This window comes from Herpailurus yagouaroundi, unplaced genomic scaffold, assembly GCF_014898765.1.
Source record: "Herpailurus yagouaroundi ecotype Mexico unplaced genomic scaffold, PumYag 182, whole genome shotgun sequence".
Classification (NCBI taxonomy): Eukaryota; Metazoa; Chordata; class Mammalia; order Carnivora; family Felidae; genus Herpailurus; species Herpailurus yagouaroundi.
Window position 1 is genome coordinate 47,294,190 of NW_024412413.1, and position 23,791 is coordinate 47,317,980.

Sequence of the window (23,791 nt, forward strand, 5' to 3'; positions counted from 1 at the left end):
CTCGTTGACCTCGTAGGGTTTGGTGGAAAAATGATTCTGGCCTCTCTGTTTGCCGCCAAACTGCCACAAGAGGGTTGTAACCCACTGTGGTTTGATTCAAGCTGTGCCCTTCAGCTTTCTGCAGGACACGCGTAGAGTGGAGGGCAGGTCCGGAGAAGGGCCAACTACAAAAAGGACCAAGCAATGTCCACTGTGAGACAGAAACACGGCACTGGATGAAATGCACACAAAGCATTGCAGGAAAAGGAGAGAAAGAGACATCTCTCTGGGCTGCAAATAAGAAACTGAATCCACTCGTTTTCCATAATTTGAGGCCATTATTTTATTTTCCCGTTCAGTTTTTTTTTTTTTTTTTTTTTTTTTCTCATCTGACAATAGTTTTTGAGTGCTTTGTATGCCGGGCACAGGGCTCACTGCTGGAATCTAACTGTGAACAGCACAGATGAGGCCCCTGACTACAGAGCTCTCATTGGCAGAGAGGGAGCAGGGCCAGACAGCAGATTTTTAAGGGACATGACTTGGGAATGCCTTGAAGTCTGTGAAGGAAATAAACAGTATGTTGTGACAGAGTGACTTGGCAGGACAAGAAACGACTATAGACAGAGAAAGCATTTCAGGTGAGCCTTGTAGGTGAGGGAAGTGTACCCCAGGCACCCAACAGAAGTTCTCAGCGTGTTTTTGGAAGGGAATGAAATGAGCAACAGATATGGATACACCTAGACCCTGACTAGAATTGCCTCGATGTTACCGTTTCTAGGACAATCTGCCCTCTGCGCATCTTCCCTTATGTGCTCATTAATGTCTAAAGTTCCTCCATCAAGAGACAGCAGTCTTCACTCCCAGAGAATAACGAAGCTTAAATACCCACGGGACAGGTGCCAGTGTGACTAAGTTACATAGTGGTAGACGTGACTGTTAACACCCTTTTCCCAAGTGAGGATCTACCAATATAGATTTGGGTAGGAAAACGAATGAGGGAACTGAGAACCTACAAGAGAGCGGAGAGGAAGCAGAGAGACCCAGGGGAGGATGTTATGGGATAAGGGGCCTGGGTGTGATGGGCCAGCCTGGAAAGGGCTGGCACCTTTTGTGAATATATTCAAAGCCGTTCATAAGATAAGTTATGAACTGTTTGACGAGTTTTAATTAATCATTTCTGAAGATTTCATTTCAGACGTTTATCAGGCTATGTGTGGTGAGCATATGGAAGCCACCACCTGTGCTGGTTTGTTTTTATTTTCATTTGTACCACATCTCTAGACCACATGCCCCTCTACGTAAGTGCCCTGAAATGCAGGCAAGATCTGACTCTGCAATGGGTACCACTCACCCATATGCCCAACATAGCTCGTATTCTCACCTGTAGGCCAAGTGCCTTTGCTTGTAACTCCTCTGTCCTTAGTAAAGGTTTTCGCTGTGTTTAAGTCCCAGCTTCTGTGAGTAACCTCCGGGGATCCAATCGGAACATGACAGACAGTCTCTGGTTCAGCTGGAGTCCAGCCTCTGGGGACTTCGATTTTTATGAGCTAATTCTGTACAACCCCAATGGCACGAAGAAGGAAAACTGGAAAGACAAGAACCTGACAGAGTGGCGTTTCCACGGCCTCATTCCTGGAAGGAAGTACACGCTGTGTGTGGTAACTCACAGCGGGGACCTCAGGAACAAGCTCATGGGGGAGAGCAGAACAGGTAAGGAGCTCTGTTGCCAAAGGTCAACTATTGGTTGGAAGTAGCTTCTAAAGACACATTTGAGTTATGGTTTTAATAAGAAGAAAGAAAATCAATAATGGAGTGCCTCGTGCTAGCTCTTGGGAAGGCACTATGCTACAATGGATAAAGGAAGCAGACCTTAACCACTGTTCCTACAAGATCTAGGAAAAGGATCTAGGTCCTTAACTTAGCTCTGCCACTTACCTATGTGAAGCTGGGAAGGTCATTGAACATCTCGAAGTCTCAGTCTTCTTATCTGTAAAATGGGGATAATCACATACGTCATCATTGCATTGCTATCGGCAATGCTTCCTAAATCTTTTATCTCCCGGGCATACACAGATAACATTAATCTGTACACCACCCTGGGATCAATGAACAGAGCTATCTGCAACTGGGCGTAATTGTGGATTGTAGCCCTCACACCTCAAAATCTAATGGAACCAATACCTTGGCACACTTGTAACCCATTCAGGGCGCACCCATGCTCCACAGCACCTTGGTAAGGAATCTCTCCTTAGGAAAATTAAAGAAAATGTGCGTAAAACACTTGAGGACTGCAACTGACACATAGTAAACACTATAGCTAGAAGCTTCCATTATTATATTTTCATATTATTGCTTCCTACAAAGCACCTTAAGGTACATCTGATGTCACCCAGCTCTCGTCTATGCTATGGCATAGACATGTTTATGTGATTTTTTTCATGTTCTCCTACATGCAGCCCCAAGTCCTCCCAGTCTTATCTCATTTGCTGATGTTACAAACACATCCTTGGCCATCACCTGGAAGGGGCCACCAGACTGGACAGACTACGATGACTTTGAGCTACAGTGGTTCCCCAGAGATGCCATCACGGTCTTCAACCCCTACAGCAATAGAAAATCGGAAGGACGCATTGTGTATGGTCTTCGTCCAGGGAGATCCTATCAGTTTAGTGTCAAGACTATCAGCGGTGATTCCTGGAAAACCTATAGCAAACCAGTATCTGGATCCGTGAGGACAAGTATGACATGTTTTACTACTCTTGGTTCTCAGATGGAGTGAGGGGGAAGTATGTGTTGCGACTTCTTACTCCAGCGAGGCTTGGTTTAAATCCACATTTTTACTTGGGGTTGGTTAGATTTGAATTCAGGCATAAGTCTGTATAGACGTCTTCATTCCTTCAACATTAACAACAATGGACAATAAAGAGGTTGTCTCTGCCCTCATGGAGCTTGAGTGGGAAGTGTGACGAAGTAAGTATTTGGCTCTGTAGAAACCCATGGTAGGGGCATCTGAGCCAATACAAGAGAGCTTCCTGGAAGAAGAAACTTCCAAATCAACTCACCAGGTGGATATGGGGAACGAAGTGGAGAATATTCTAGATAGACAGAATAAAATATTCCAAGACCAGGCAAGAGAGAGGAACAGAAGAGTTTAGTTGGCCAGAGCATAAAAGGTGAGGATTAAGAGAATCAGGTCATAAAATGTCTTGTGAACCACAGCAGTGATTTCAACTTTCTCCTCAATCAGTTGGAGCCACCAAGGGATTTGCAGCCAAGCTCTCATAATCAAATTTGCACTATAAGAAGTCACTCTGGGTACAGCGTAGAGAATGTATTGAAAGGGGCAAACTAGAAACAGAGGGGTCAGCTAGGACATATTGCTGTCAATCCTAAAGATAAAAATACTTTGGCAATGAAATATATATCAGTTTCTTCCCAAAGGCACTTTGTAATAGGTACAGCAAATCTCAAAGAACAAACGTTTTCAGTATAGAAACCTCAATCCACATATTTATTTTTCAATAATACCTATATATGTCATTTCTACAACCAGATCAGATAGTGGTTATTTATAAAATAAATAGTTGAAAATTATAAAATTAAGCAAGTAGTTGTTTCATCTATTCAACAAACATTAATCTTATAATAATTATAACTTGTACTCCATAGTGTATCCAAAGAGCAGTTTGGGATTAAATAGTTGGATGTCAAGAGAAATTTGTGAAAAAGAACTTAAGAGTTTTAATTTACAGCAAGCTCAGGATGGGTTTTCAGTGGCTTACCGTGGGCTGTATAACCAAAACAGGTGCTCAGGTAAGAACTCAGTAGAGGCTGGGCTGATTAAATGGCTTCTGGAATACTGTATTCTGTCCTGGGTGCTGGAATTTAAGAGAGGCATTTACGAAATGGAGCATGCCTACAAGGAGAGCCGCTGGCGAGAAGAGGGACTCAGTGCTGTGTTTTATGTGTTTTATGATAGAACTTTAAGGATTGCATTAGTTAGGACTGGGTTTGGTTGTAACAGAAAACCCATCATAATAGAGGGTTAAGCAACAGAGAAGTTGATCATTCCCACGTGGAATCATTCCACTACTCCGTTTCTCACACATCTGCTCCAGCCACGATGAACAATCTGCAAGCCCTGATCTTCCACCTTCCCCCTCCGGGTGCCTGGGTTCATGCATTTCTCCGCCTGAAACACCCCAATTCTCAGCGAGGTGTCTGTCCTCTCTGCCGGAAAGCCTTTGCCAACTCCTGCCCACCACCGACTCCGAGAAGTTGTCTGGTGCTCCACCCACCGCCTTCTTTCTCCATTTCTTCTGGTCCATTCTCCTTGCCATCTCATATTATGGCTGTTTTGTACTGCTCTACCTTCCTAGAGGTTAGGGCTAATGCCTTATTCACTTCTGAACTGTTCACAGTCTCTAGAAGAGCACCTTGCCCATAGCAGGTACTAATTTCTTAGTGAATAGGGATGTGACCTGAGGCCTTAGAAGGCATGTGGGATTTAGGGGCAGAAAGGAGGAGGGAGAAGGAACTGAGGAAAGAGGTTGAAGCAAATTTCTATATTATTCTTTGAGCACATTAGAATTATGGATCAGGCAGGATATTTTTAAAGACTTTCTCTAAGGCTGAACAGAGAAGATGTCTTGATTTCCAGCTGTGATTAGTCTGAAGGAGTTCAAAAGATTAAGAAGCAGTTAATGTTTGAAAAGACACAATTACTGAGGCACCTGGGTGGCTCAGTCAGTTAAACTTCCATCTTTGGCTCAGGTCATCATCTCTCGGTTCTTGAGTTCAAGCCCCACATCGGGCTGTCTGCTGTCAGCACAGAGCCCGTTTTGTATCTCCTGTCCCCCTCTGTCTGAGCTCCTCTCTCACTCTCTCTCTGTCAAGAATAAATAGAAACATTTTTAAAAGACACAATTATTGCTTGCCTCAAAGGCCAATTCCTGTATCCTGAAAAATCTTCAGATTGATTTTTTTTCTAAATCATTCTTATCTAAACTGTTATGACTTAGCTGATATTTTAGACCTTGATATGTAATAGAAATTCATTCAGTGGCACAAAGATACTGAGTATTTCAAAGTCATGATTGTTAAGGACAGAGTCCTATAACGAAGGAGGAGGTGTCAGGAGAAGGTGGGTTGAATACCAAATCAGAGCAACAGGTGCTTCTCTGTGAGGGATTGATTACTAGGTCTACACAGAGTTCCTAGTCGCTCATCTGTGATCTGTTCTGCAAGCAGGGCTTAGAGCTTTCTGCTGTGCAGGCACACAGGGCCTGCGTCCGGAGGGACCCTATGCTTGGTCTCATTTTCTGTTGTCACCATCTTGAAATCTTAATAATATTTTGAACATGGGGCATTGCGTTTGCACTTGGCACTGGACCTTGAAAGTTACGTAGCCAGTCGTACCTACAGGGTGTATGAACCAACATACAATTTTAATTTGGGGAGGAAGGGCAGGTGGAGAAAAGAGAAAAGGATTACATTTACAGCAGGGACTATAAAAATCCAACAATGAAATGGAAGAGGTTTTTTTTTTTTTTTTTTCTATTTGGTGTCCTAAAGGTCAAACATAAGCGTCTTTAGCCTTATTTTTTCAATCCCTCCCCTCATCATGCAGTGCTCTTGTGAGTCTTTTTGATGCTTTGATACCACTGATTAGTGCTGTCTGAAAATTGTTACTGTATTTTCTGCTGGGATCAATAAAACAACGGGCAGGCTTTTTCAAATTAATTTTGTCAAGACTTTTGACTCCTGGAATGAAATAGGGTGGTCTAGACCTAGATTTTCAAGAATTTCCTCAGAAATTCCTGGGGACAAGGGACAAGGTAAGGAAAGTCTTAGGGAGGTCACCCCAGCAGAGCACCCCTGACCACCAAGGCACACTTAAAGCACAGGACCAGCGACCCTCTGATTTAACATATCGGGGAACTGAGACCTTTTTTTTTTTTTAATATATTTTTTAATGTTTATTTATTTTTGAGAGAGACAGAGACAGAGACAGAGCACAAGCCGGGGAGGGGCAGAGAGAGGGAGACACAGAATCTGAAGCAGGCTCCAGATTCTGAGCTGTCAGCACAGAGCCCGATGTGGGGCTCAGACTCACGAACCTGAGATCATGACTTGAGCCAAAGTCGGACGCTTAACCAACTGAGCCACCCAGGCACACTGGCCTTTTCTTTTTTCTTTTTTTAATTTTTTTTATTTTTTATTTAAAAAAAAAATTTTTTTTAACGTTTATTTTTGAGACAGGGAGAGACAGAGCATGAACGGGGAAGGGTCAGAGAGAGAGGGAGACACAGAATCTGAAACAGGCTCCAGGCTCTGAGCTGTCAGCACGGAGCCCGACGAGGGGCTTGAACTCATGGACCTCGAGATCATGACCTGAGCCGAAGCTGGATGCCTAACCGACTGAGCCACCCAGGCGCCCCCAGCCTTTTCTTTTTTAAATGGCTCAGCTGCTAATATTAAAATACAAAAACTACTTATCCAAATCGTACAGTGTAGCTTCCTAGGATGTAATTAGAGATATAGGCATGCAGCTGGTTGGGAAAGCCTATAGAGTTTGGTTATTAACGTGCACGGTCAGGTCACATAAGTGCCTTTCTGTCCGACTGTATCTCTTACTCCTTGTAGTGTCATTCACAACAACTAATGAGATCAGCTGCCATTCACTGGGTCCCTACTGGGTCCGGCACTCTGTTGGGCAGAAGAAAATGAATGGCCATAAGCATAGCAGGTGGAGGAGCGTGGTGTACATGGGGAGCCAGAAGCAGTTTTGGTGCCTGGAGCATGTGTGTGAGCAGGAAAGGCAAAAGTGGAAGAGGGGGACAGAGCCAGGGCCTAGGGGGTTAACAAGTAAGCAATGCCGTTTCTTAATTTTCTCGTAACAGCTAGTATTTACTGAGCGATTACTATGCCAACCACCATTTTCTAGGTGGCTGTGCCTGGTTCTACTCCGTGAACCATCATGGTGATCACAGGATCGAGGTACTCTTCGTCTCCCCACTTTACAAATGGGGCACAGACACCTTACGTAACTTGCCTAAGAAGTCACAGCTGATAAATAGAATTTGAATTCTGGCAGGCCGAGCTGCATTTTTAATCTTTTGGCTATTCAGCCCCACCTTTGATCTGACTCCGCCCCTTAATTTTAGTGCCCCCGCTGAACTTAGTTGTGTATTTGTGTTTCTGATCACTTTGGCACCTGGTGATTTTCTAAAGGGACAGCGTTTTAATTTTTAATGTTTCTCAGAGTGTGAAATTCCTTGGGAGATCCATAATAATTTTTTTTCTTGAAAAACAATCCAAGTAAATTTTGAGAATTATTTATTTAGACCTCAGAGCAAGTAGGGCCCAGAGAAGCTGGAAGAAAAAAAATATGTCTCACAGAGTTGTAAGAAGTGTCTCCTCCTTTCTCTCCTTTAGAGCCAGATAAGATACAAAACCTGCATTGCAGGCCTCAGAACTCCACGGCCATTGCCTGTTCTTGGATCCCTCCTGATTCTGACTTTGATGGGTATAGCATTGAATGTCGGAAAATGGACACTCAAGAAGTTGAATTTTCCAGAAAGCTGGAGAAAGAAAAATCTCTGCTCAACATCATGATGCTGGTGCCCCATAAGAGGTACCTGGTGTCCATCAAGGTGCAGTCGGCTGGCATGACCAGCGAGGTGGTTGAAGACAGCACTATCACAATGATAGACCGTAAGTGTTTCTAGACGCGTGCGCTGAGTGAACACCTTGCTGTACCGCACCCATCACTGCCACTCACTTGCATGCAGGTCGCTTCCACATGAGCAGGCCTTGTTGTCGCTTGGAAAAGAGAACCTAGAAGCCTCCAGGGAATGGAAACATTTCTCTGTGTCTGGCAGCAAACAAGTTAAATGATCTTAAGGTACTTGAATGAGTTAGCCTTTAAATACGTCACTTTGCCTGATAGAGTTAGAGCTATAATGGAGCTTTTAAGCAGTTTGGTGCTATGACTTCAGGAAATCCTGCTGAGGTGCTGCCTCTTTCATTAGGTTTAACGTGCCACTGGCACATCACTTCCTCTGCCTGCTTTCCTCTAGGAGAGGAGGAGGTTTTCTGGATCACAAGCTTTCTACACAGACATACACACGCGCACGCACACACACTGAGGTCGGTGCGTGGAGACCTTCGGTTCACTGATTGCTGTTATGTGGAAAAGCAGAGTTGTGACTCCCCTGGGTTCCTTCTCCATCCTTTTTCAGGGCCCCCTCCTCCACCTCCACATATCCGTGTGAATAAAAAGGATGTGCTAATTAGCAAATCTTCCATCAACTTCACTTTCAACTGCAGCTGGTTCAGCGACACCAATGGAGCTGTGAAATACTTCACAGTGGTAGTGAGAGAGGCTGATGGTAAGTGATCACGGATTATCTACTAGCAGTAGGACACGGGGACTGCTTTCTCAAAGGTCACCGTGGAGGCTCTTTCTGTGACACGTTTGGAAGAGTGGAAAACTTAAATCTTTATATAATTCTGTCCCCTCTCTGCTGGATGCTGGGAGATGTAACAAAAACTTTCAACAATAAAGCCTATTATTCACTGGGTTTAATTATTAAAAGGGTGAATGATAATCATAGCAACCACAGCAGTAAGTACAAGTAACTATCATTTATGGAGCCTTTCCTATGTGCCAGGCACTGCTGGAAGTGCATTGCACGGACTGACCTACACAGCCTTCTTCACACTCATTCAATGCTGTTCACTACTTGTTTTGTTCGGCCATTAAGCGGCAATATGCTTCAATGCCCTCCCCGCCCCAATCGCAAATACCTCAAGGAACCGCACCCTTCCAAACCACTCACCAATTCACAAAGAAATATTCAAGAGCCGAAAAGAGGGAACAGATGATCATGAAAAGCATCCTTCCTTTCTCTACTGAATTGCCAGCAGTATATTCCATTTTCTAGTCTATGAAGGCATTCAAAGTCTACCTAATTTCTACAGGCTAATAGTTACGACAACGTTCCATAGGGCCTCAAGTACGATTTTTAGAGTTTATCATGTCAGCATTTGTCAAACCACCTACAGGAGTGTCGTATTTGCCACCGAGGGCTTGTGCACTATTTCTCCAAAACAGACGTTTGTGTCTGGAGTGGCGTGGTATCTTTTACACGTCTTCTGTTTTTTCAGAATTGTCTAAAGGGTTGCACATGAGTTTCTTAAGCATTTCTATTTCAACACATTTGTGGACGATGAGAAACTTTAAAGCTGACAAGTGCTGGAGCAGCTCCTAGGCTAAATAGTGCTTTAGCTCACCGGGTGTCTAACAGTCTATGTGCTTTGACATGTAATTTAATTGTACTAAAGTTGGTTGTGCGTAACTAATTAAATAATTTCAACGGCCAGTGGTGCATCCCAGATTTCCTTACATCTCATAGTTGGAGATAAATCAGCAAACTGTGGAGAGATTTTAGATTTAATGAAGATGTAGTGAAGGTGATGTTTGTTTTACTACATGAATGTAAGGCAGTGACCAAAAAGAGGCCATACCCCAGAAGGCAGCCTTGTGTTCTCCGGCCATGTGAGTTTTGATTATTGATGTCCATGGAGCTGGGCTGTGCGTCCCTGGTGATCGAAGATAACAGTCCATCTCATGTAAATGTCATTCATAGCATATATGTTCATCTTAAAGGCAACATTCCTTTTCTTTTTTCTTTTTTAATTTTTTTTTTTAACATTTATTAATTTTTGAGAGGCAGAGAGGGACAGAGCATGAGCAGGGCAGGGGCGCAGAGAGAAAGGGAGACACAGAATTGAAGCCCGCTCCAGGCTCCAAGATGTCAGCACAGAGCCCGACACGGGCCTCGAACTCATGAACCAGGAGACCATGACCTGAGCCGAAGTCGGACACTTAGCTGATTGAGCCACCCAGGCGCCCCGGCATTCCTTTCAGTTACTGCCAACAAGATAATATTTCCAAGACCCACTCATTTTGAGCAAATTTTACTAAACAAGAGTCCGGGATGTGGTGAACCCCCACAATACCGCTCCTTGCGACGCATCGTAAATGGTATCCTATCTCTATAATATTTATCTTCCTAATTATGCTTTCCTCCAGCCAACACAAAAACGAGTTTGCAGTGCCAAAACACACAGTAGGCTGGGTGGACAGAGAAGAGTTCTGGGAAGCGTTCCGCACGAGGGGCCAAATTCGAGCCAGGATTAAACTGTACTCAAGATAACAGAGAGCTGTACACGGAGCAATTATCTGACAGGGTGTGGCCCGTGGAGTGTGCCTTTGGGTGACTGCTCTGGACTTGAACTCGATTTCTCTTATCTCTTCCCTATTTCCTAGGTCATAGGGATTTCCTTATTAGCTCAGCTACAATGGTCATTGGCAAGGTAGAGAGCTTGTCTAGTGGGCTGACTCACAGTGGGGAGTGTCCAGCTTTCTGGAGTTCTGGAACACATTATCATCAGATGCAGTGAGTTCACCTCTCAAACACACACATTCTGTTTCCTAGAAAAATGACAGGGTGTGTGCATAAATATACGTACGCGTGTGTATAAAATTTAGTATCCGCACACTTTAATTTTCATTCTAGGGGAAGTGAATTAGAATTAACTTCGTTAGGAGGATTGCGCAGCCTCCTTCAAGATCAAAGAGTCTGCACTTTGGAGATGACCGGTGATGGTGGGTGAGAGGAGGCAGACGGAGAAACCTAGTTAGGAATCACTGAAGTCACGAGAAAGCCAGTGCTTCACTGTGGGTTCTCTCCCTCCAGGCAGTGATGAGCTGAAGCCAGAACAACAGCACCCTCTGCCCTCCTACCTAGAATACAGGCACAATGCCTCCATCCGAATGTATCAGACCGATTACTTTGCCAGCAAATGTGCCGAAAGTCCCGACAGCAACTCCAAGAGTTTTAACATTAAGCTTGGAGCAGAGATGGAGAGCCTGGGTGGAAAATGCGATCCCAATCAGCAAAAATTTTGTGACGGACCACTGAAGCCGCGCACTGCCTACAGGTTAGATGTATTGTTTTGCAAGAAGGGACGTGCTGCACTACTGGGTCCTTAGCAGTCTGGGCATCTGATGCACTCGAGCTCCCGTAGATGAATAACCAGCACTACAACAGTGTTCCACATGTTACTGGGTCATTTATAAAAGTTGAATTCCTGCCCCCGTTCACAGGTAATGTGTAAAGAAGGCCGGCCTTTGGCACTCTGCAAAAGCTCTAATTCATCATATGAAGAATTGAAGGTTCTTAATAGATTGTTTTTTCTCCTAACTTCTTTAGTACAAATAAAACAACTTATTTACTATTTTAATGACTGCGAAGATGTCCAAACAGAAAAATTGAGTGTAGGGAGACCCAAGAAATATGAAGTTTCATCTTCTACTTCTAGTGAGGGCTGTAATTACACATATTTATTTACCTTCTAAGGCATAAAAAGATAAAGGTGCTCTTTGGTCCAGACAGAATTCTTGAAGTCGAAGGCCCCTTGATGAATGGGAGTACCCTTTCCTCCTGCTAGGATGACAGATGAAAAGGAGCAGCTGTTTGCTTTGGCCCTAGGAAGCACTATGGCAGCCAACAGGCCCTTCCAGTCATAGGAATTGGCAGTGCCCTTGGTCTACACTGTGCTCCCCGAAAGCAAGTGTGAGCAGAAGTACACAGCATCCCAAGCCAGAGTCCTCAAGAAAAAGGGAACCTTGGCTGCCATCTTGGATAGAAGCTACAAGCATCCAAGAGCAGTACTTCTGCAGAGAATGTGCTGTCTTTCTTAGGTGTTGGCAGAGCTGACATCCAGCCAGTATGGCAGCCAGTCAGGTTCTCTATGGCGGGTTGGTCAGTGTCCAGGTCTGACTGACTCTTACATATTTTGAGTAGCATCCCTGAGTCCCAGCAGAGACTTTCCTACATTCTCCAAAAGGAGACAATGACACGGCATCACACCTGAGAACTTTCTCAGCCCCTCCCTAGAATCAACACAGGCAGGCCAACAGTTTTCCTAAACCAGAAAACTCACCTTGGGCAGGAACTCTGTGTAACTCCCTCTGCCCAGGACTCACCATAAAAATGTGATTTCCACCCTAGCCCAGGTTGGCATCTTCAGAGTAAACTCATACGATCTTACTAGTGAGGTGGGCTCATATGGTCTTCTATTCCAGAAGAGACCATATGAGCCTACCTGAAGAAGGTGAGATCTCAGACAGAACAAAGGAGAAATGTGAGGGAGATCAGAGCCCTGGAATCCTTTAGTTCCTGTAAGAATCAAGAGATGCCTCAGCTCCTCGGTCACATGGACTCAAGGAGATTTGAACAAAAGTCTCCCAGTGGCTCTATTCGATTTGTGAGTTGGAAAGTGGAGGCTGTTTTTTGTTTGTTTGCTTTCTGAAAGAGAAGGAGAGAAGATGACTGAGTCATTACTACAGTTAAGAGAGGGACAATGAGAAGCTCTAGATGGCTCATGTCTGTCCCAGAGCCTACCACTCTCCACCACACTCCTTCCCATTTGTAACGGCTGCTGAGGGCCTGGAAGAGCCTGTACTGAGTTCACGCACTGCCACTTAGCTGTGTAACCTTGGAAATGGCATTTCAATTCCCAAATCCTCATTTCTCTCATCTGCATAACAACACAGGGCTGTCTTGAGGAGGAATGTAGATGATCCATCAAACCTGGTCATGTCCCTTCTCGATTAAGGTCTTCCAGTGGTCCCCAGTCACTTCTAGGAGTAAATGAAGATTCCAAAGAGGGCTCATAAAGCCCTCACCTTCTCTCTCTTGCTTTGCCTCCTACCATCTGTCACAAGTACACCCTGCCTTTTGTTAACCCTTACTTGGAGTTCCTTTGACAGTGACATGCGTCTCTTACACCTCTGAGCCCTCACACATTCTTTTCACTCTATTTGGGATGCCCTCCCCTCCCTTGACTGGCTGGTGCATCCCTTCATACACTTCAGAAACCAGCTCAGCCCTCAAATTACCCCAATCAACCTGTCAACCCACACTGGGCAGTTGGCCCTAGCTCCCATTTCCACAGCACCCAGACCCTTCATCACTCTAATCCTCACTTACCAGGACTTTTCAGCCCTTTGTTTGGTTACTTACCCTTTTCACTAGACTACGAGAGCTTGTAGTCTAATAGAGACAAAACAATATGACAAATACCTGGCCCCAAAGAGGCACTCATTAAATGTTTGTGAACAAATAGGGAATGACCCAAGTTGCTCTATCAATACTTACACATTTCTTATTATAGCTTGATCAACTCATGCCATACTTACATGTTTTCTAGAACACAGCTTCCCTATATTTCCCCACATTTGGTTCAGTCCTGTGAAAAGCATGCCAGGCAGATAATGCTTGATAAGAGGAGGCACAGCCTTTCAAAGTATGTGGGGGAACCACACACTACGTGGTATCCTGTGTGATGGCTGCTGACCCCTAGCTTAATACAGTCAGAATTCTACCTGTCTCAAGATGATGGTCACCATAGTGACCCTCAAAGCTATCAGGCATCTTTTTTCCAGAGATGAGAGAGAACGGGGGTGGGGGGAGGGTGGTGAGGGGAAGAGGGCTGAGACGAAATGGGAAATGCTAGCTTTAGCTGCTTTGCAAGTTTATTATGTCAACGAATGTAATGTTTCCCATTTGCTACTGGGTTCCTATTACTGGATGTATAATTAACTCCATTCCATATTGGAAGAGAAAGGGCAGATCATGATGGGTGGGAGGCATTTTGGAAGTTAATAAAGTGCTGATCTGGCTTTGTTTCTATTCTAGAGTATTTTTTTAATGTTTGTTTATTCATTTTGAGAGCACCAGCACAAGAGAGAGAGAGGGAGACAGAAGCTGAAGCAGGCTCCAGGCTCTGAGCCATCAGCACAGAGCCCGACATGGGGCTCGAACTCACGAACTGTGAGATCATGACTTGAGCCTAAGTTGGACGCTTAACTGACTCAGCCATCAAGGCTCCCCAGGCTTTGTTTCCATTCTAAATGGAATAGCAATGTGGCCACGATCAGGTAGTCAGCTTCTCTTGACCTCATTTTCCCCAAATGAAGGAAATTGAAACACATGATCTCTAACTTTGTGCTATAGATTTCTGATTGTGGACACATATAAAGTTGAAGTAATTACAATCATATATCTGTTAATTAAAATAATAATATATATGTATACACTGAATATATATATATATACACATGTATATGTGTATATACATGTATATGCAGAAGAGGTCTGTAAAATATAAGCAGAAATGTTGAAGGACATAAGAGAGTAAATAAATGCTGTAAAGGTTCAAAAGGCTTCTTGAAGGAGGTAACATTTTAGCTTAGCATTAACAAGTAGAGAAGGATTTGAAAATATGGAGATAGGGACAGAAGGAGATTCAACGTGGAGGGAAGAGTGGGAGTCAAAGTGCAGAGAAAGAAATACACAGATTGTTTAGAGAAGAGTAAATAATTCAGTTTCAAATTGGGGGAAGAGCATGGAAAGGGGTAGCAGGGAAGACAAGACCAGGAAGGTAGGATCCAGATGGGTGCTAAATGCTAATGTGGTGGTGCTGTCATTTTTGGAAAGAGTTTAAGAGCAGAGCTCCTACTGACCCATTGAATTGAAGGCAATCCTGTACTAGGTCATTGTCTCCTATCTGGGTTCCTAGAGGTTCTTATTCATCTACGTCCACATTGTATTTTGCATTTTGCAGCTAGCATTTCAGAATAGAACATGTCAAGGTTGTCCCACTCAATGCTTTTAATTTACAAAGAAGGAAACCAAGGCATAAAAAACTTTATGGGCCATTCATGTAATCAGCAACAGAGTGATAGCTAGACCTCAGAACCTCTGCTTCCTAGCCTGGGCCCTTTTTACCATCCCTCCAACAGAAGTCATTGCTGTCAAACTGAAATGAAGCCAAGAGAAAATAAGAGAAAGAAATCTGGACTAAGATTCAGAAAACACAGGGTCTGGTTTTCTTTCACTGCTGTTCTTTGTGATCTGGAGCAAGACACAGAATCTCTCCAAACTTCAGGTTCCAAATCTCTGATGTATTATAATAATAAGCTTCCTTGTTATATTGGAGAAGTTGGAAATGATCAGGTAGAACCATGTCTGTGAAAATTCTTCTTCACTTATAAATCACTATACAAATAGAAGAATCTCTTTTCACCGGAGAGACTCATTTCGTTTTCCAAAAGTACAATGCATTAGCAACACACACCAACTCCTCACCTTCCCACTTAACACAAGCTGACTGCTTGTTACCCGTGAGGGACATCTCACAATGCTTCCATCAACAGTCTGTTATTCCTGGAAGTACAACTTTCGGCTGGAAAGCAGCTTTTAGAGGTGGAAATTATAATATGTGGTTGATCAATATCATCTTGTTCGTTTTATAAGATTGCATTTGGACTTGGGCATGAGTTAGAAGGAAGGGCAGAGGGCAGAACAATTTGCCCAGAACATTTGGGTGAAACAAATCTAGATTTATTTTAAAGGAAAAAAGATACTTCCATTCACTTTCGTAGGATTTAAATCAACACTAGGAAAGTTTTCCCATATAATCAAGCCTCATAGTCTCAGCCAATCTACAGTTTGAAAGAGAAAGACCTCAATAGCCGGCCTGAGGCAGTCTTTTTAATTTAGTGCAGGGATGCTCTCCTATTGCTTCTCTGAGAGCGGGTTCTCCTCCAGCCTCTGCTTAAATGCCCTCAATGACTGAGAGCTCACTACCTGTGCAGCAGCTCATACTGTAGGTGTTACAAAGTGACTTTATATTCCCAAACTACACCTCCCTGTGACTTCGGCCTATTGGGCTTCATTCTGCCTTCCTAGAGGAAAAATAACGATGTCTGTTTCTTCTTCTAGGTAAGATTCCCTTAAATCTGAAATCAAACAACATGTCCCACAAAGTCTTTTTGCTCATTGTCCTGTTTAATCACTTCAAATGATCTCAAACCCTTTCTAAGTAAGGTACGTCCCCAGAAACTGAGTGTGGCCATCCAGACTGGCCTGGCTTACCCAGAGAATATGAGACCAAGGTTTTTTGGTGGGGACAAGAGACTTCATCCAGGCTGAGGTTACAACTTCATCTTTTAGTAGCTGCTTATTGAATTCAGGGCCAGCTAATCTCAGGCACTGTCCCACATGGACATGTGGACAGCCACCTCGGCAGCTCTCCTGTCCAGGCGGCTGGAATAACTCCAAATGTCGGCTGGAGACTTCGAGATCAACCTCGCTGTCACTGTAAATCCAACACAGCCCGAGCAAAGCTCTTCTTTCCCCAGTTGAGATGCCCGTTCCTATCAGTGATGCCATTATTCTCTCAAATGACTGAGCTCCAATCGTAGGCCCATCCTGAATTCCTCCCTTCTCCTCTTTAGGCTGGGTCCCATCTGGTCTTTCTTCTCAGTGCCTTCCCCACTGTGGTTCCCTCTGCCGCAACACAGGCATGGCTGCCTCCCTGACTCTCCTCTGATTTCTGTGCACATGTCCTCTTATCCAAGAGCCCTTCACTGATGTGCTGAATAGAGCAGGTCCATATACCCATCCCCATGGCTGTCTTTCTCCCTTACTCTCTTCTTTTCTTTTTCATGGTACATATCACCATCCAGCATATTGAATTTGTATATATGTTATCTGACTTCTAACACTAGAGTATGTAGCCTCTGGATGGTACGGTCTTTGTTGTGTCCCTGGCAGTATCCCCAGATCCTAGAACAGGAACTGGCACATAGTAGAGGCTCAGTAAACATTTGACGAATAAACGAATAAATGCATGAATGAACCCAGGTCTATCTGATTCCATATTTCATATCCTACCTTGGACACATATTGACCAGGGGCCCACCTTGTTTCTCCTTGAGCACATTTTCTAGTCAGCTTTACTGTGGACAGACACTAATTTGTACTCAAATAAATCGGTTTCCCTTTCAGAATCAGCATTCGGGCTTTTACACAGCTGTTTGATGAGGACCTGAAGGAGTTCACGAAGCCCCTCTACTCAGACACATTTTTCTCTTTGCCTATCACCACCGAGTCAGGTAAGGCTAACCTCTTCATCTACCCACATCGTCTACCAACTGCTGTGTCACTTATAAGAGCCCCTAAGTCTGGTGACTTGGCTAACAGGGGAACATGTGCTTTCACTTGGAATTTAATCTCTATGTGATCATGCATGATGTGGATTAGAGAAATTGCTCGTACTTCTAAAGGGGAATGGACTGAATGCGCATTAATCTTGAAAAGAAAGTAGAAGTATCAGATTTCTTTAATTAAAAATGAAGTTTTTAAAAATATGAGTGAAAAACATTCAAATTAAGAACTTGCACAGGCCAAAATATAAGTACAAAAGGCTTTTGCTCATAGGTGAGAATGTATGTATGCAGAAACATAGAAATGCATAGAAAAGAAAAGACTAGAAGGAAAACCACCAAAGTATTAACAATGAGGGGTGCCTGGCTGGCTCAGTCAGTAGAACATACGACTTAATCTTGGGGTCGTGAGTTCAAGCCCTACGTTGGGCATAGCGTTTACGTAAAAAAGAAAAAAAAAAAAAAGTATATTGAGGCTCCTGGGTGGTTCAGTTGGTTAAGCGTCCGACTTAGGCTCAGGTCATGATCTCGCAGTTTATGGGTTTAAGCCCCTTGTCGGGCTCTGTGCTGACAAGCTCAAAGCCTACAGTCTGCTTTGGATTCTGTGTCTCCTTCTCTCTCTGCCCCTCTCCCTCCCCTTCCCCCTTCCTCTCAAAAATAAACATTAAAAAAATTGTTCTTAAAGTATTAACAATGAATATCTCAAAGTAGTGGGATTATAAGATGATTTTTTTCCCTCTTTGCTTATGTTACTTTTACACCATAAAAAAATGTTAACTTAAAAAAGACTACATAAATTTATGAAAGAAACTTCCCTAGTGTTCTAGAGGGAAAGCCTGAATAATAATAGCAGCTAATATTTACTATCACCTTGGTACATGAAATAGTTTATCCAATCTTTACTACAGCCTTTTGTGGTAGATACTGTTATCATCTCTATTTCAAAGGTGAAGACCTGTGACACCAAGAGGTTTAAGTAACTTGCCCAGGATGGTAGAAGTGGAATTTTGGCATTTTCTGCTGGAGTCCTTAACCTCTGCCCTGCATTGCCTCAGAATATTCCCATCATGCTGCAAACAGCCTCATGTTTCAGCACCTTGTTCCCTGATACGGTCTTCTGTCCCAGCGTTTCCCTGTAGCCAGTGTTCCACAATGCTTGGTCTCAGGAAGTTCTTCTTCATAGCTAAAACAGTCTCTCATGCTGCATGACAAAAGATGACTCAGCCTCACAAACTCTCCCGTCTATTTATGCCAAATATAGGGATAATCTCCCACTTTTCAAACCAAAAAGGGATCAGAACACAGCTAAGAGGACTTAGATGTGTTTGCTTGTAATTGAAAGTTAAGTAGGGGCATCGTAAACACAATTCTTTCCTATTTGAAAACAGCAAAAATTGTATGTAGTCCAGCAAAGGAAGATAGTCAACATATATCCAAGAAAAGAATATTAACCACATTAAAAGATTGTGTTGATTTAATACATCTCGAATAGCAACATTGAACAAACAAAATCCAAGGGCTTCAAGTGCAAGTTCAAAAACAGGCTGCTCCATAGACCTAAATATAAGAGCTGAAACAATGCAACTTTTGAAAGAAAACACAGGAGTAAGAATCTGTGACCTAGGATTAAGAAATGATTTCCTAGGTCTGATAGTGATAGCACAAGCAACAGAAGGAAAAAAAAAAAAAAAAAGATAAATAGGACTTGGTCAAAATTGAAAACTTTTGTGCTTCAAACAGGACCATGAAGCAAGTGAAAAAACAGCCCACAGAATGGGAGAAATTATTTGCAAATTAATATCTGATAAGGGTCACATGTCCAACATAGGTGAAGAACTGTTACCTTACAAGTCAAACAACAGGGGTGCTTGGTGGTTCAGTCGGTTAAGCATCCAACTCTTGATTTCATCTCAGGTCATGATCTCACAGTTCATGAGATCAAGCCCTGTGTCAGGCTCTGCACTGACAGTGTGAAGCCTGCTTGGGACTCTCTCTCTCTCTCTGTCTCTCTCTCACTCTCTCTCTCTCTCTCTCCCTCCCTCCCCCCCACTCGCTCCCCCCACCAAATAAATAAACATTTTTTTTTTAAAAGTCACATAGCAAAAGATATGAATAGATGTTTCTCCAGAGAAGATACACAAATGGCCAATAAGAACATGACCAGATGCTCAGCATCATTAGTCATTAGGGGAAATGCCAATCGAAACCACAGTAAGACATCACTTCACACCCCCTGCAATGGCTGTGATCAAAAGACACTGACAAGTGTTAGCGAGGATATGGAGAAATTGGAACCCTCCTACATTACTCGTGAGAATATAAAATGGTTTGGCTGCTCTGGAAAACATTTCTGCAGTTCCTCAAAATGTTAAACCTAGAGTTACCATCTACCCAAACCAGCAACTCCACTCCTAATTATGTACCCAAGAGAAATGAAAGCATACGCACACACAAAAACTTGTACACGGATGTTCGTAGCAGCATTATTTATAATAACCCCCAAATAGTGGTAACCCAAGTGTCCATCAGTGGATGAATGGCTAAACAATATGTTATATATTCCATGCAATATTATCCACCTATGAAAAGGAACAAAATACTGACCCCATGCTACAACATGGATGAACTTTGAAAACATTATGCTGAGTAAAAGAAACCCGTGACAAAAGACCACCTATTTATGTTTCAATTTATACGAAATGTCCAGAATAGGCAAATCCACGATGACAAGTAGAGTTTTGGTTGCCAGGAGCTGGGGAAGGATGGAGAGTGACTGCTAAGAGGTATGGGGTTTCTTTTGAGGGGTGACAAAAATGTTAGAAAATTGAATGTGGTGATGGATGTTTGTCAGACTCCATGACTGTACCAAAAAGCATTGAATTACACAATTTAAATTGGTGAATTGCGGGGCGCCTGGGTGGCTCAGTCGGTTGAGAGTCTGACTTTGGGTCAGGTCGTGATCTCGCAGTTGATGAGTTCGAGCCCCACGTCGGGCTCTGTGCTGACAGTTCAGAGCCTGGAGCCTGCTTCAGATTCTGTGTTTCCCTCTCTCTCTGCCCCTCCCCCAATCATGCTCTGTCTCTCTGTCTCAAAGATAAAATAAACATTAAAAAAATTTTTTTAAATAAATTGGTGAATTGCATAGTATGTGAATTGTATTTCAATAAAGCTGTTTTAAAAATAGTCTGCTCTTACCTATTCATAAACTCCCAGAGGTAGTATTATACCAGATAATAAAAATAAGATTTCATTAAAATAGCTCTCAGTAATTCACTGGATTTGCAAAAGTCCCCAGTGCTACTCATTACTTGTTTCATATGAATGAAATAGGATTTTTAAACTTTTATTTTTTAAATTTATTTTATTTTAAAGTTTATTTTTGAGAGAGAAGAGTGCACAGGAAGGGCAGAGAGAGAGAGAGAGAGAGGGAGGGAGAGAATCCCAAGCAGTCTCCTCATGCCAGCGCAGAGCCTGACGCAGGACTCGAACCCACGAACTGTGAGATGGTGACCTGAGCTGAAGTCAAGAGTTGGACGCTTCACTGACCGAGCCACCCAGGTGCCCCTGAAATAACATTTTTATCTTGGTGGCAAACTGCTGGCCTTTCCATAACAAGCACAAATGAGTCCAAAATTCCTTTATAAGCTGAACACCATGAACTTCAAACATGTAAGGACTGACCTGCCATTCCAGTGTAGGAGCCAGTGTTTCACCTTCCCGGCTGCACACTCCTCCGTGATCTAGTAAATACTCCAGTGTGGCCATCGTTTGAATTCTTCCGTAATAATGTCCCTAGGGAGACAGGATTTCAGTAGCTGGCTTCCTGGTTCTTTAGCACTAATTTTCCTACCTGGGTTTGTTATTTCCTTCTGGATTATTGTAGAGCCTTTATTTGGAGTTATTGAAGGTGTGAGTGCCGGTCTGTTCTTAATTGGCATGCTGGTGGCCATTGTTGCCTTATTCATCTGCAGACAGAAAGCTAGGTGAGTACAAAGATTCCTATGGTGATTGGGCTCCCAACTTTAAAGGTGCCTTTGAAAATGCCCATTAGCCTGAGAAGTAAGAAGGGAAAAGAATTTCCTTTCTCCAGGCTAAATCATCTTTGTTTCTGGAGAAAAACAAGTCAAACCCTCCAACAATGACTCGTTTTATTCAGCCCCTCCACGACCATTGATGAATTTTGCCCCAGCCAAATGACTGAGGGGCCATCTGTAGCTTCTTCATTTGAATGTGAAATAACTCCTTTTGCTCCTGAAGATAGAGATGTCTGTGAATTGCCCACCCAAGTGCTTTTCTGAAATATGCTGAAAAGTATGGTTGACATCACCATGTCGTGGTCATATTTGCCATGCTAATTTAAGAAGGGACCAAAAAGAACCAAATAGCAGGTGGCCCCAAAGCCACACCCCCTCCTCTTAGGGAATTTGTTTTATTTGGCACATTGTCTTCCCTCTTGCAGTCATGTCTTGCATCTAAGGTTTACTGGGTTTTTTTTTTTTTTTTAAGGAAAGTTTTATTGAGAGTGTGGGAAGTGATTATGACCTGTAGCCAAAAACCAGAAGACAAATCTTCAGCTATTGCAGAGATCCGTTTCTGAGTGGGAAAAATCTATTTCTTCTTTATGTTCTTCCTCCCCTCAAAGAGACGTTGGCTGAGTGTAAATCTACATGAATACTGAAAAATCCATATTTGCACAGACATGCACAGCCTCACCATAAATGGAAAATTTTGTTTGAATCAAGTTTCATAATCAGAATATAAACCCTCTCCCTTATGTTTCAGCCTTGGTCGAGAAAGGCCCTCTGCCCGCCTGAGCATTCGCCGGGATCGACCATTATCTGTCCACTTGAACCTGGGCCAGAAAGGGTGAGCGCCACATTTTCCTTCACATAATGTATTGAAAGATGAGTTGATTGTTTTATGTGAGATTTGCTAACGAGGTCTTTCTTCTTTTGGCGTCCCTCACAGTAACCGGAAAACGTCTTGGTAAGAGAGAGAACTCATTAATTACTATATTATCTGCTTTTGAAATACAACCCAGATTGGGTATGGCAGTTTCCCTTTACGTCAGTAATTTTCTTTTTCTTTTTTCTATTTTTAACTATAGCCCAATAATAATAAATCAGTTCGAAGGGCACTTCATGAAGCTGCAAGCTGATTCCAACTACCTTCTATCCAAGGAATACGAGGTACCACTTGGGCTCCGTGATGCTTTAGCAATCCCAGTCCTTAGAATTTCCCTTCCAGCCTCCCTCCTTTCCCTTTCCCTTCCCTCCTCCCCTCCACGTGGAGTCTCCCGTGGAGTCACAGGCTGATAGGGCTCGGGAGCTGACCCGTAGGATCTCAGCTGACCGCTCTTTTATGCCCGAATCCATTCCCTGCTGATGCACCACTGGGTCCCAGAGGCCAGTCTGATCTCCAGAACAGCGCAGCAAGCAAAGTGCTACTTGGACAAGACGTTAAGAAAGAATTAACAAATCTCAGATGTAAACCTAATTCTGTCTATTATTTAACCTGGCATTTTGCTGGACTGGGAGACGATGTGGTTTGGTGAAAAGTGCCCAGGCTGTGGATTCGGTTCCCAGCTTTGCCACGTGTGTGGCCTGGGGCAGGTTAGTTATCCAGTCTGAGCCTCATCTGTAGAGTGGAGGTGAGAACAGCTCCTCTGCTGTGGGGATCAGAGCCATTCTGTAAACAGCAACTACTGGGACATGTTGTTAGATCATTATGTATCTTGAGGACTGTATGATTTGCCTTCTCTTATTTCATATTCTCCACCTGCAAACTTCTTTTTGACCTAATAGGACTTGAAAGACGTGGGTCGAAACCAATCATGTGACATTGCACTCTTGCCGGAGAACAGAGGGAAAAATCGATACAACAATATATTGCCCTGTGAGTTTTGTGTTGAAATGTGTCAAGCTGTCTTCCTCTAGCCATTTCTTCTCTTTTCTAGGAATAAAATGGGGCTAAAGAAATATGGTAGAGCTGAATATGGAAGATCTGAGGCTCTGAATGCCTTTAAAAAGGAATGACTTGTATGTTATTGCACTTCCCTTCAGTGGGTAACAACCAGCTTGCAACCCGCTATGACACCTCTCATGCTGTTGACAGGTCACCACGTGGTCCTACTGCACCTCCTTGGAAGCCTGGGAGCAGTAATGGGGTTAACAGCAAAGGCCAGTGTGGGTTTCCTTCAAGTCCTAAGTTAGGAGTTATTATATATTTTTTATTATCCTGACCCTAGCAGGTGAGGCAGTAGAAAATAGTTGTTCTGGATTGTATTTATTCCGGCTGTGAAAGGGAGCCGGCCACTCCGTCGGGGAAAGGTATAGTGTTATGAAGGAAAGAGCAGAGGGGGCCTCAAAGAGCATTTGGCTTCTTTGTGTGTTTATGGGCCGCCTGAGCAACTTGGCAAATCAGTCACCCTGTCTGACCCTCATCTGCAAATGGAGATGAGAATACCTCCCTCTGGGTGTTTTGGGGGTCAGAGCTAATGCATATCAAATACCAAGCCTTCCATCAAACAGTAGAAAAAATCATCCTAAGATCCAGTGACTCTCAATCAACTTCCTTCCAGATGATGCCTCTCGAGTGAAGCTGTCCAATGTAGATGATGACCCGTGCTCAGACTACATCAATGCCAGCTACATCCCTGTAAGTGAACCATTAAGCCATAGTGCCCGGGATGAAGCTTTGATGGGTGGCTACATTGCAGACACCTTT

The 23,791-nt window shown here is 43.4% G+C and overlaps 1 protein-coding gene across 6 annotated transcripts in view; it reads left to right on the top strand.

The window, feature by feature from the left end:
- PTPRB (protein tyrosine phosphatase receptor type B) overlaps positions 1–23,791 on the top strand; it is a 114,464-nt gene that overhangs the window by 76,551 nt on the left and 14,122 nt on the right. For all 6 annotated transcript variants that reach the window (XM_040491429.1, XM_040491428.1, XM_040491430.1 and 3 more), the window contains 12 exons: positions 1,426–1,689; positions 2,436–2,717; positions 7,417–7,695; positions 8,223–8,372; positions 10,746–10,989; positions 16,908–17,014; positions 20,949–21,048; positions 21,848–21,931; positions 22,034–22,051; positions 22,173–22,254; positions 22,870–22,960; positions 23,646–23,722. In XM_040491429.1, the coding sequence (XP_040347363.1) occupies positions 1,426–1,689; positions 2,436–2,717; positions 7,417–7,695; positions 8,223–8,372; positions 10,746–10,989; positions 16,908–17,014; positions 20,949–21,048; positions 21,848–21,931; positions 22,034–22,051; positions 22,173–22,254; positions 22,870–22,960; positions 23,646–23,722 (1,778 nt within the window). The remainder of the gene's footprint in view (positions 1–1,425; positions 1,690–2,435; positions 2,718–7,416; positions 7,696–8,222; positions 8,373–10,745; positions 10,990–16,907; positions 17,015–20,948; positions 21,049–21,847; positions 21,932–22,033; positions 22,052–22,172; positions 22,255–22,869; positions 22,961–23,645; positions 23,723–23,791) is intronic.